We start from the raw sequence: 14,059 nt of genomic DNA on the forward strand, positions 1-14,059 counted from the left end.
TGCTTATTTGTACATGTCAAATATTCTCATCTTTCTAACATTTAATACAGGTTGAAAAGTATGGTTTGCGCAATGTTATTTGCTACACAACCAGTGAAAGTTTCTTGTGTGACGTTTCGATGATAAATACGATGTGTACACTATCACCTTCGTCATTGTCTGATGGTCTGATAAAGGTGACAGTGCACATATAATATCCATCGAAACGTCACACAAGAAAAAATATCTACTTGTGTAACACATATCATTAAATTTCCATGCGTGATCTTAAATTGCAGTTTTTATGAATACATTTCTTCTGTATTATTTATCCTAAATAAAATGAAAAGATACGTAAATATGAAATGGAATATTTAATTGAACTTCTGGAGATTCACAGACATCTTTGTGTAACGAGAGTGACACATACTGAACACTTCTGGAGATTCACAGACATCTTTGTGTAACGGGAGTGACACATACTGAACACTTCTGAAGATTCAGAGACATCTTTGTGTAACGGGAGTGACACATACTGAACACTTCTGGAGATTCACAGACATCTTTGTGTAACGGGAGTGACACAAACTGAACACTTCTGGAGATTCATAGACATCTTTGTGTAACAAGAGTGATAAATACTGATTCACAGACATCCTGGTGGTTACACGTGATCATATGGATCCTCGTCGGCGACAGACGGGACATTCTTTCGTTTAGATGTTAGATCATACAGATTGTCATCTACATTTTCTGTAGTATGCTTGGCGTGATCGTACATATCGTCGACATCGTCGACAAATTTGCTTTTTGCATTACATGTATCATACATGTTATGTTCCCCTCCTTCCCCTGACAGGCTACCTGTATGGACGTTTTTTGTATGGTCATACATGTCGGTACTGCTATAGTCATTGTCTTTAGGTTTTCTGTTGAAAACATCATACTCTGAAGTACTCAAGCCTGCGTTTTTGTTTTGGTCACCATGTGTATGATCATACGTATCTTCGAAAGGCCCTTTGACCTTGCCATTGAACACATCATAACCTTCGCCTGCTCCGCCGTCAGGATCGTCTGTATGGTCATATGTATCTTCTACATGTCTTTGCCTTTTCTATTGAACTTATCATAGCCTCCGCTGGTGCCGTTGCTAGGAGACAAATTGTTTGTATGGTCATATGCACTATCATTTCCCTGACCTTTTACCTTTGCATTCATAACGTCATATGCGTCACCATTTTCTTGTTTTTCAGACACATCCTCCGAGTTACCTGGATCTGGTAACGGGAGCATGGTGTGGGAGTATATGTGGTCATCACCTTCCTCGTCAGGATCTACCAAGTCCATGGCGTGGTAGAGACCTTCATCTGATCCCTTTGACGTAGTTTCTGCGGATGCATACGCGTCATTATCGTGACATTTCTCACCTCCTATTTCGTTAACCGTATCGTAATTAAACTTGGTCACTGATTTTGATGGTGATGAGATGTTTGCCATTGGTGTAGAATTGCCTGTTGTTACTTTAAAGCTCTGTTCGGGTTCAGATTCGTCCGAGTCCGAGGAAAGACTGTCTTCCGGGGAATCGGAATTCCGGACAATTTCATTCAATATAATGGGTTGTTGTTTCATCGGCTTCTTTTTACGTCCCTTCTTTTTTCCCGTTCTGTAAAAGTAACAGAATATTCAAAAGCGTCACTCTTCATTGAAGCATTGATGTAACTATTTTTAACGTCATCGTGGTATGAAAACAAAATTTATTTCATAATCCCATGAAGTCAAAAAATAGTAACATCAATGCTTATAATTAATTGTTCAGACTACTTGATAACATAAAACACGTTTTAAACGTATGATTCTATTGACTTTCCAAAGGTTTATATTTTCCAAATCAATACGCAAATCGACGTCTCTATTGTGACGTCATGATAACGTCGGGTTTTCGCGCTATTCTCGGATTTTATTCTTGGTAGCACGATCAGAACGTATTCTTTATGACATACAACCACATTCATTGAGATGGATTAAGGAATGAATTGCCAAATAGTTACTGGAAGTTGCATTGCTCAAATCCGTTGCGAGCTTTTATGTATAACTCTACATTAATGTTATTATTACTTCGTTTTTTTGCATATAGTGATCCGTGATGCCGATATTACAAGTTAGGTTGCTTGAGCTTACCTTTTACATACTCTGGTTATCACGATAGCAGAGACCACCACTAGAACCACACACCCCACGGCGATACCTGCAGCAACTAAACACACAATTCAGTTACTAAGCACAGTGCGACATAATTTTTATTCTTACTCTGTACCATTTGATTTGATGATCTAAATGGACAAATTTAACTATTAAAATCGACTATTCGTAGAGCAGAACAGAAAGGAAATCCAAAAGAATAAAATCAAATTCAGATAAGCATTTATTACACCCATATACTTGAGCTCTTGTCCAGCAATAATTGACCCTTATTCCTTACCGATGTATGTAAAACATACTTCGATACCTGATCATGCACGCATAAAAGTAGTACAGAAACTTACTTTAATGACTTTGGTGTTCTCGCGGTTACTCTTCCGCGGCCCAGACAGTGTCGTAGTAGTGGTAGTAAGGGTTGTAGTCTGGAACTCGGTGGTCGGGGCTTAAATATAGACGATTAGGAATTACTAGATGTATATTATGGTTACAATAATATAAAGTGAACAATGTCGACTAATACTCCATGTGCTTTTTTATAGATACATAAACTTATGTGTTTTTTTTTTTATTTGTGTAATGTAATATTCATTATTGGGATATATATATGCTAATGTCTCGCTTTTGTAACGGCTCGTCTGATTGGCTAAGCTGTTAATGGCCGCTTCTCTTCACTGGCGGTGAAATTATAAGAATTTGTAAATGGTGAGTATATTGTGGAGCATATACAGTTTCCATTAGCACAAGTTTGGATATGAAGCTACAAAGTCACAATCGGCATCGTTCAGCCGGATATATTTTATATATATGTTTGTTTACAGCTCAAAATAGCCTACATGTAAATATGATGATTTAATTTCGAAATTGTTTCTGACCCGGCGTAAAGCGTGGTAAATTGGTATTAAATCTGAAATTAAAGGGTGGTAGGTAGGCCTAGTGGTTTTGGAAATGAAAGGATGGTAACATCTGTCCTGAAACCGCCACCCTATACAATGTAATGGGAAGGGGAAGCCCCGCTTTTTGCACTATACTGTACAGTAAATTACAGGTAATTTCACCGTAAACTAGTAGTGCACTACGTATACTTCCAGTCAGGTGTGACCACTAAAACCCTAATAGGCAGATATCTATACCTGAAATTTTACCTACGGGTATTGATATACCTTGTCTCCCCTATAGTAACAGTCTCTGGAAAGGGCCATTTATAATAGAATAGTAGAAAAGGATGTGATTATAATCTACAATGTAGCTTGAATATATACATATGTATGAGTCGGTCTCAAAAAAGTTCCAAATTGCTGTCTTCTCTTACATTATCTTGTTAGAGATATCTTAACAGGAAAGGTTATGTTTGAGGCTTAAAACTGACTTTATGGAGCAAAGAAAGTAAATTTTAATGCACTTTGTTCTGAAAATGAGAATTATGTTGATTTTTTTTTTCGATTCAAAATAGGTCAACCACAGGAAATAGGCTGGTCAGAGGAGAAATGACCCAAATCCATACTTAAATAAAATGCCATCTAAGTGTGGTAAAATGTTAAGTTAGTATTTGTTTTGTAGGTAATCATAAAATATTTAAAAGTTTTAATAGGTTTTGTCAAAAAAAAAGATGCTGGTTTTGTCTTGGGCAATAGTAGTTATAGATTACTACATATACAAGTGTAGCTACCAGACATCCACAGGCAATTGGTACTGCCCAATACCTGTTTGGAGATTTTGGTGTCAATCACCTATCTGGATGTAGTGCACTACTAGTTTACCTGTAATTTAAATGTAGTGCACTCCTTAAAATCCTAGTTCAAAAGTAGTGCAGGAAACTTATTTTAAAAACCACTTGCCCGAAGATTTCGGTCTAATTTTACCCAAAACAGGGAAAATAACATTAAAACCGGGCAAGTTTACACCAATTTTCACTTGCCCAGGAGCATATTTTACTGGTCTCTGGCCATCGGACATGGGATATTTCTTGCCCTGACTGCACTACTACTAGTGCACTAGGTGTAAAAGTTAGCTTACACTGAACTGTATAGTATAATTAGTGTTTATCATATGATAACTCCGATCCGAAACATTTTCGTAAAGAACAATGCTGGTAGAATGAAACTGCAGTTCATCATGATCATCTTGATATAGGACTTACCGCCTATGACATGTTAATATTACCTATCGTGTTCATTAGATCTCAGCACAAAGTTTCCCTGTTTGTGATTTTTACTGATTTTCAAGACCTCCACTACTGTACCTTTAATCTATTATCATCAAGCTTGGTAGACCTGTTTTATGGCTTAGTATTCGGAATCAGTTGGAAAATCATGGATCATTGGTTGAGACCAACTTACAATGTACAAATTATCAATTATGTAATCGTTTGCACAACAGCGCTTCTGAGCTACACTTTTTGGCTTCTATCCTCGTTGAAGAGTCCTAAATTATAAAACATAAGTGAACTTACTTTATTTTCACAAGAACTATTATTAGCATTTACAATTTTAATTGGTAACCCAAAGGTTTTTGAAAAATTGAATAAAATAAAAATTGTAATTTGAGAGGAGCCAAAAAATTCTTTGAGTAGGGGCTTTTGAGTGGGTTGTTCGTAAATCCCACACAAACAATATTTTAATTTTGGCCCAATTAATTATGCTGCATTTAATTTTTAATTTAACAATGCTTATTATTTTGTTGTACATTATAACAATATAAGTGTCTTGAAATGTAATTTAGACTAGATTCACTTGTAATATGTTCAGTTCAGAACACATGATCAAATATGAGTTAATTATCTCCACTCTTATAATCAATAATTAGCTTTTAATTTATTTAAAATTTATAATCATGACATACCAACACTACGCTGTCGCAGATGAAACATTTTAGGTTAAATTAGATATTCAATACAGCTGCCTATGGTCATCTTGGAAGTTTGATTTCACTTGTGAATACTGTAAGGATTGGTAGTGGGCATGTAGATCTGTATGGATCTCGTTTTGATTTTTTTTTCAGTTGCCCATGATTACAACCGTTACACTGCCTTAATTTTTTTTATTTTGTTTTTCAGCTGCCTTTGGTTATTACACTGCCTTGTTACCGGGCGATGGCGCACCCCGTTGTCTCACGGATGGCCTGTTTACATCATACTCCGAGTCTGTATCTCTCTCAATTTATCGCCCTTGGTAACATCACTTGGGAAACTCCAATACCAATTTACTAGAAAGGAGTATAGTTTCAATATGTCATGGCTTCAGATCAGAATCTACAACAATCTGATTTTGAGAATTTTTTTTCGTCTTTGTCTGATCTTTTGAATTATTGTGAGGACAAAAAAGACAATCCTACTCCAGGGGATGTGGAGTATTGTCAAGAACACCTGGATTCAGCTCTGCAGTCCTTGGAATACATCAATTTCCATTTGAGGGAAAGAAACGTTAATCAAGAATTATCGGAAAACATTAAAATACTAATTTCTTCATTCAAAACAATTTCCCAGGTATGGAATACTTCAAGAGTAGTTCATGGTACACCCAGTGAACCTACAGCCATTGCTACATGTGTACAACTTTCCAACACTGGAATCGGTCGACCATCTGTTATAATTGACATGGAAAAGATTCATTTTTTATTTTCGATTGGATTCAAAAAAAAAGATATAGCAAGATGCTTTATGATAGACAGAACAACACTTTGGAGGAAACTAAAAGAAATGAACATTGGTTTGTTAAGATTTACAGATATTAGTGATGAAGACCTGTCAAATGAAATGTGTAGTATTTATCAAAATCACCCACATTGCGGTTTATCAATGATGCAGGGACATTTACGTGCAAAAGGAATTTCAGTTCCGAAAAGGCTTGTTCAGAAAATACTGCGCGAGATGGACCCTGCCAGCTCTGTTCTGAGGTGGGGATTGATGGCTCGGAGAAGGAAGTATAGTGTACCAGGTCCAAACAGCCTCTGGCACATAGATGGCCACCATGCCTTGATCCGTTGGCGAATGGTTACCCATGGAGGAATCGATGGATTCAGTAGATTAATAGTTTTCTTGTGCTGTTCAGGAAATAATCGGGCGGATAATGTGCTTAATTTGTTTATAGAAGCTACTGACAAGTATGGACTCCCATCAAGGGTTCGAGGAGATCATGGAAGCGAAAATGTGCTTGTTAAGCAGTTCATGGAAAATAGTAGAGGAAACAACAGGGGTAGTTTTATTGGTGGCAGGTCAGTACACAACAGTAGAATAGAGAGGTTATGGAGGGATGTATATTATGGAATTGTACAAACCTATTATAGCCTTTTCTATTACATGGAGAGCATTTCTGTTTTAGATGTAAACAACGAGGTAGATTTGTTTTGCCTCCAATTTGTTTATTTACCGCGCATCAATGCTGGACTATGTGAATTTACAGAAGCATATAACCACCACGGACTAAGAACAGAACGAGGATGGACTCCTAAAAGAATATGGGTGAATGGAATGATTGACATCGAGAGACAAAACAGCTTAGCTGTAAGTGATGTGTTGAATTCTCAAAGTATCCAGACATTTGGAATAGATCCAGATGAAATTTATGTTGCTGGAGATGATGCAAATGAAATTAACATCCCTGAAATTGACCTGCAAGTTCAGTCCGATGAGCAGAAGGAGCATCTTATTGCAATGTTAAGGGAACACTGTGATGACCCCTTGTCAAAGTGTGAAGATTTTGGAATTAATATTTATTTGTTAGCAAGGAATATTGTTCAGGACTTTCTCTTAACTGTGTGAAGAATACATGATGTATATTTCATTAGACTTGGGACGCAGGTCGAGGTCACAGAAGCTGAAATGTTACCAAGATTCTTCACGATAAAAGAAGAACCATCCAATATTGATCTTCATACTTGGTTGGCTAATGCAGCTTGGTCTGTGGATGACGCCTCGTGAAGGTCAAGTTCATAGCTGAAAAGGTCAAGGTCAAAGTAGCTGTAATGTTTGTGTCCATCCGTCACAAAATGGTGTACATACGTAAAATGTAACAAAATTGTGTATACACAATAACAACAAAACCGTCCACAGAATCTTCCTCATATCTGGTAAAATGATGTACCATGGTCCTCTAAAAAGATTAAAGATCAGTAGTTAGGCAAAAAAAATATGTATGTTTCAGGTCACATGTCGGGGAAAGGATAGGGTAGGTAGGTAGGGACTTTTTTTTAAATTTTGTTTTCCTATTTTCCATCCATTATTACCTTCTGACTTCATAATTAGAAGGAATTTATCCAATATGTTCAATATTATTCGTTTGAATATGGTGTCCAGTATGGATTACATGTAATATTGAGACTAATTTTGAAGAATTCAGTTTTGCAAATGCCAATAGAAAAGATAGGTAGGCACAGAAAAATTAGGGTAGGAAGGGTTACCTGAAACATACCGGTACATGTTTTTTTTTTAGCTTAGTCGTCTCTTATGACGTACATGTGTACATCAGGTTTATTAAATTCTCTTACCAAGATCACATTTCTACAAAGTTTTGATTGCAAATTGGTTGAAAGAGATTTTGCCATAACAACTTTGTAGAAATGTGTTCTTGGTAGCTTTAGTAAAGTTTAAACTATGCCTGCCAATGGTATGTTTCATATCCATCTGGAATTGTCTGAAATAAATGTCTAGTCCTTATATCTGTGCAAACGACTTTTAAGGGAATGTATCCCAATCTAGCCTATCCACATACCACTTTTAGCTGCATAAAGATGAACATGCTTTTAATTATATAAAGATCTTGATTCTAATAAAAATGTTGAAGAAGTATTTACCAAAGAAATGTTGTTCATTGTGCAATAAGAATCTGTGTGAATGTGTTCATGGAACTTCCAGAGTTTGCCTGTCAATAAAATTGTTTCATATCTATCTGGAATTGTCCGAAATACATATACATTTATACAGACAGTAAAAATACCAAGGACTTTTTAGGGTGCACATCCATCCAATTGACATATATCGTGTTTAGTGAGGTGTATAAAATGCAGTCTGGGTCTATATATAAACGTTCATGTATGGTTTTCGGACAATATGAAATCAAATTTGTTTTAAAAAATAACATCACGAGGCAAATGTTTGAACCTACCAAGAACACATGTGAACAAAAATACTGAAAGAAAAAAGGCACTTTTAATATTATTAATACCGATCATTCAAATGGGGGAAATAAATCGAAGGTCAATGCCAAATGGTGTATTCTCCGTCTTTGCATATTACAGAGTTAACTCCCTTGCGGGTAGGTATCGATTGTTATGTCATTATTTTGTGAGCGCAATTCACGTCGTTTTCTCCGAAATGTATGACGTTACTCTCGTAAACACATGACGTCACAATCAATACCTACCCGCAAGTGCAGATAACTCTGTAATATGCAAATTCGGAATATTCCATAAAGCAGAACCGTCACATGGATCCAAGTACCTGATGGGTTGATGGACCATGGTCCGAGGATGATGCCTATTGAAGGTCAAGGTCAAAAGCTGAATTTTTAAGCTTAAGATTCACCTTGTGACCTTGACCTTCAATAGGCATCATCCTCGGACCATGGTCCATCAACCCACAGGACAATCTTGAAATGATTGACCTTCGGCCGATAACGTCCAGTCTCAAAGACATTAACAATGAACAAACAGGCATGTGAAGTTTGGTTTAAAATCTAATACGTACTGCCATCAAAAATGATACATTTCTATTGGATCCAAATCTCAGCAGTGCTAGGTGGCTACTTGGTTTAGGCCAAACAAAATTAGGTTCGTTTTAGGTAACCTGACCAACCCTAGATTTTCCTGTTGACCCTATTAACATTTTAATTGCAGAATTTGAAAGAAATTTTTTCTGTGTTGTAAATACAGGGTTCATACAGAAATCAAGGCTTTCTACATATTACCCAGGTATTTAAATAGCAAATATTTCAAAAATAAGAAAACTTATTTTAAAGTTTTGCCGACGGACCCTTTTTTCCCCTGCCATGTTACCTGAATCTTATGTTGATTCTAGTGAACGTGTTATATCATGAAAAAGTAGGTACATAAAAAAACAAAATGTATGAATTTAAGTCATTTATTTACATCATGTTTTCCAAACTTAAAAACTTATAGTGACATCATCAAAACATAAAATGTATAATAAACATTCTAAAACGATTAATAGATGGCTGCCCGTAACACAAGCCTCCCTCCTGTTTGAAAAGTACGAAAAACAATTATGTCCCTGGAAAGTACCGTACACGATTGGATGCACGGTATAAGCAAGAACCTGTATTGATTTAAAACATATTTGAACGATTTGGTAATACAGTTAAATTTTACCTAACCTAATCAATTGGTATACTAATTGTTTTTTTAGTAATATGATTCTGTGTTTCTGCATATTGACAATGTCATAGCTACAAAGACATATGTAATGTTCTAACAAAAAGACATTAAAACCCCTATTGCACATCTACATACTGTAGGCTATCATCATGCATAATTCAAAACATATCGGCCTTGGCAAATATAAACAGTGGAATTCTGCTAAATAGTGGGAGTATAAAAAAAGACTAGTGTTTTTCAAAGAATAAAGTCCAAGTGAACACAAAAAAACAATTGCTATCAGCAATAATAATTTGGAAAATAATTATCTATATAGTTCACAGAAATATTTTACTTTTTATCATCACAAATGGTTGTTCACATGCTTAGTCAACATATCAAACAAGGGCACCGCAGAGAGTCCATGAAGTTTAAATACTCCTTGTTTGCATTGGGGTACTGGTTGTGACATGAAAAGGCCAAGGATAAATCCACTCTCATGCTTTTCCAAATCCTGGTGAGTTTTTTATTCCAAAGATCATTGATTCTTTGAATTCCTCAAAGGATGTCACATTTAACGGTAGAGCAATTTCCATTGCACATGTGTTGGCCCTTGGAAAACGTCCACATTCAGTAAATGTAATCGATGGCGATGGGTCAAACCCCAACAAAGGAACACTATCTGCCCCAGTAGCAAAAGCAAGCACCTCACTTAGATTTAGTTCTAGTTCAGTACTATTTTCTGAAAAGGAATAACTTAATATTACACAACAGAAAATAAATAAATATATGTATTAAACAATAACCTGTCAAACTCGAGTTTCATAACATTTGAATGTTGTTTCCCAAAAGTAACTATTTATTCAAGTAATTCATCTTTTTTATAGTAATTTCAATGGAATGTAAAGGAAAAAATATCTTTCAATTGAAATGAGTGCAGATTGATACTTATGGCACAGAGAAAACAGTGACGGAGTGTTAATTCCCACACACAGAAAGATGGAAATATTTGTGTTGTAATATCACCACGCAAAATTGTTGCAAGCTAGGGGATACACTGACCTTTAATATAGCTTTTGAAATCTCGGGATTCCAGAATCAAATCTCTGATTACCTTCTATATCAAGTAGGAAGTCCCTCCAGAACCCAACTATCTTTTCCTCTGTTTTTCTCCGGTTACTACCGGCCAGAGAAAAGGTGATGTCAACAAAGATGGCCTCCATCGTAGCTGCTGCGATTTCAGCATTTGAGTTATTGAGGAACACCTCCTCGAAAACGGCTGGATTTTCCTTCATTCTGTCATAGAGCCCAAGAGTCTTTAACCCCAAAGTCAACCTGAAATTAAGTTTCAATATAATCAGAAATATAAATAAACTTTTCGGTCATAAAAATTAATTACTTTGTTCTCAGGCCCAGTTTTCTCAAAAGAGATAAGGGAGGGAGTTTTTTTTAAAATTATTCTATTTGTCAACAAAACAGATGACGATGCTTTTTATTTTTTTCACAAAGCCAAAGTCAATCTAAGTAATTTGTTGAAATGTTACTCTAAATAAGGATTAACCGATTATTCTTGCTCCATTTTACATTTATAACCCATTTTCTAATTAAATATAACTAATTTCCTATGAAAATACTTCAGTGTTTATGACCACAGGGATCTGAGAATTATAGTCACAGATTATATATATATAATCATGGACACCAGAGTGCCCTAAGACCATTTTTAGACGTCTATAGTTGTATATGTTTGAATATAGCAACGGCATATCCATATACAGATGTACAATGTCGTCCTGAGAAGAGACTTTTTATAGCCGGCCAATGAGACTGCAGCTGATGCCTTGCTCATGCATATTATATTGGCCACACAGACAGTATGAATTTTAATTAGATGATTTTAAAGATGTTTGTCTGAAGTTTGACCTTGAGAGTGACCTTGGACGACCTCCATACTTAATATTAAAGTTTGACGAAGATCCATGGAACAGTTCATTAGTTATCGTTGACCAACCATTTTGGGACACACGAACACGCCCTCATTTGCATTGCTATATCTCCGTAGCGAGGGGATAAAAAATGAGAGGGCTCTAAACAGATGAGGGACAGTCTGAGAATCAAGTTTTTATTTATTTTTTGCCTTAATAGTACAACCTTTATTCTTCACTATCTAAATCCCTGTACGTCATCCAAGCATTTGTGCTGCTATTAAACTTGAGTGACAAATACCAAAATCTGAGAACTTTAGATTTTCCAAAATGTAACGCTGATCAAAGTGTAAAAAAAGTTTTTAAATAAATTGATGGAACTTACAGAATTATGCTATTTTCAAGGGTTAAACTCCATTTTTCAAGGCCATCTTCCATGGATAAATCAGTCTTACACCCATGGATATGAGAGAGAATTATTAATATTTTCCAGTTTTCTATACAACAGGGCCTTAAAAAGGCACTTGATTCTGCATAACTAGAATAATGACTCGTCAGCAAGGGCCCTCAAGGTAGATAACCATAGTAAATTTAAGGTTGCAACATACATGCAATATATTAGATTTACGACAACATACTGTGAAAGGGCTTCTGTGACTCTCCCCACAACCACAAAATGTAGCAGGTCCTGAACAAGAAAGTCTCTGTCCTCTAAATTCCTCACTGGACGCCAACACCCACTGATGTTCATTATCGTGGATAATCCAGCACTGGACAGATTCAAGTCAATATCCTCCAGGTTGGTACAATCCTTCAGCTGATTAGATGGAAATAGCATTGAATGACAAGTAGCAACAAGAGATCCCAGAGGGATCTTGGCGCCCACCAAAGAATGATCTACTTCTGACAATGGAAAGAGGATCTTTTCTCTGCTTTTCAAACTTTTACTACTGGGTACAACATATTACTACATATGAAATTTGAGAACGATCTTTTCAGTACTTTCTAAGATATATCAACATTTCCTGAAAATACTTTAGGTCGAGTGAACTGGCTCCATCACCTGCCGCCATTTTCGAATTCATATGCACATGTGTAAAAGCAACACTATAAAATTTTCTGCACCATGAAGTTTAATCACATTCGTTAGTTCATATTTGCCAAAATGTACGTAAATTTGTTTATTATTTAAGTGATTAATTTTAGAATTTAATCAAAAATCCAATCCTGAATTAGTAGAATCTAATTGCATTTGATATCGATCGTTTAGCTGTTTCTCAACATTCAATATCGATCTCGTACAAAAATCTAATATTGAATGATATTTTTTTTTAGTTATTAAACAATTTAAAATCGATTTACAACTTCGAAAATAATGACTTGTGGTTCGTTTTAAATGTAAATAATTTACATATTTATCAAGTAAACGAAACCAGATATCTTTTGCCTATGAAAATGAGAACGATCTTCATTCAGTACTTTCTAAGATATATAAAATGTGAAAACAACTTTTAACTATCAAAATCCAAGATGGCTGCATGGTGGCCATCTTGTACACCAATTGGTCCCAAAATGCAATATGCATAACAAGGGTCCTAGGGGAACCTACATATTAAATTTGAGAATGATCCCTTCAGCACTTTCTAAAAAATAGCGATAACAAACGTTTAATATCAAAATCCAAGAATGGCTGCCTGGCGGCTATCTTGTTAACTGATTGGTCCCAAAATGCAATATGCACAACTAGGGCCTTAGGGAAACCTACATATGAAATTTGAGAAAGATCCCTTCAGCACTTTCTGAGAAATAGCAATAACAAGAATTGTTAACAGACAGAAGGACGGACGGACAGAATGCCTAGGTTAAATATATTTAAAGCTTCGCTACATAATGTATTCATATTTTCAAAATCACCTTTTTTATGTTTCCCTTCATATCTATGTCTTGAACATCCTCCAGCGTGGGATGCACTTTTCGTCCAACCATCATGTCAAACAGCAACTGGTTGAAGAATTTTGGAGCTGGTCCCTCCGTGAACTATCGACATGGCTATAATTGTTCCAGCATCTTTATATGCTCCCGAGCTTAGTGCTAAAAGTAGAACAAGAGATCTCCAGTAGGATCATACATAACTAAGTCCAATAGAGAACAACTATATACTACTAAATTTGATAAACAAGACTATACATAATTGCTTGTAACTAAAAATAATGTCCTTCAGAATGGGCCCTGTGGACGGTGAACTGAAAGTACAAAAAGTGTGACTCTGACGGCCATCCTAGATTTTGGAGAACAAATTTAAATGGATAATGCACTAGCTTTAAAATAAATACCATCAGCAATGTACTTTTTTTTTAAATTCGGCTTTTAAAACAGTTTGTGACATAATTGGCGGAAACCAATTGTGAACATTACAGATAGGACAGACAGTACTGACAAGGACAATTACAAAAGGACACCCAAGACACCATTTTCCTTTTTGTACACCACTAGGTTATACTTCAAGATCGACCACTTGGGGTCTTACGACTGCCATGTTATCATTTATGTTTCATACCTCGTTTGGATTATCGCTTAAAACAGACTCTGTGTTTTCATGACCTTTCAATAATATATTGAAAAACTGAATTATTTTTTCTGCCAGTAAATCT

At 35.8% G+C, this 14,059-nt stretch overlaps 3 protein-coding genes across 4 annotated transcripts in view; 1 reads left to right on the forward strand and 2 right to left on the reverse strand.

Moving 5' to 3' along the window:
* Positions 1 to 338: 338 nt before the first annotated feature.
* LOC138320552 (uncharacterized) overlaps positions 339 to 14,059 on the reverse strand; it is a 55,069-nt gene continuing 41,348 nt past the window's right edge. The window contains exons 12-13 of the mRNA XM_069263599.1: positions 2,158 to 2,233; positions 339 to 1,642 (exon numbers count right to left, since the gene is read on the reverse strand). Coding sequence (XP_069119700.1) covers positions 1,075 to 1,642; positions 2,158 to 2,233 — 644 coding nt within the window. The 3' untranslated portion in view covers positions 339 to 1,074. The remainder of the gene's footprint in view (positions 1,643 to 2,157; positions 2,234 to 14,059) is intronic.
* Positions 2,809 to 8,357, forward strand: LOC138320549 (uncharacterized). 2 transcript variants are annotated; one of them, XM_069263587.1, is made up of 3 exons: positions 2,857 to 2,880; positions 3,629 to 3,716; positions 5,231 to 8,357. In XM_069263587.1, exon 3 carries the CDS (start codon positions 5,408 to 5,410, stop codon positions 6,932 to 6,934), a length of 1,527 nt encoding a protein of 508 aa, XP_069119688.1. In that variant the 5' UTR covers positions 2,857 to 2,880; positions 3,629 to 3,716; positions 5,231 to 5,407; the 3' UTR covers positions 6,935 to 8,357. The 2 variants fall into 2 exon arrangements, with proteins under 2 accessions (XP_069119686.1, XP_069119688.1); XM_069263585.1 differs by lacking the exon at positions 3,629 to 3,716 and having other exon boundaries at positions 2,809 to 2,880.
* Positions 9,237 to 13,555, reverse strand: LOC138320550 (G2/M phase-specific E3 ubiquitin-protein ligase-like). The gene is made up of 4 exons (XM_069263588.1): positions 13,323 to 13,555; positions 12,047 to 12,225; positions 10,598 to 10,818; positions 9,237 to 10,225 (listed from the first exon to the last, which is right to left on the reverse strand). The coding sequence occupies exons 1-4, from the start codon at positions 13,395 to 13,397 to the stop codon at positions 9,981 to 9,983; spliced, it is 720 nt and encodes a 239-aa protein (XP_069119689.1). The 5' UTR covers positions 13,398 to 13,555; the 3' UTR covers positions 9,237 to 9,980.

The sequence above is a fragment of the Argopecten irradians genome, chromosome 4, assembly GCF_041381155.1.
Source record: "Argopecten irradians isolate NY chromosome 4, Ai_NY, whole genome shotgun sequence".
NCBI lineage: Eukaryota > Metazoa > Mollusca > Bivalvia > Pectinida > Pectinidae > Argopecten > Argopecten irradians.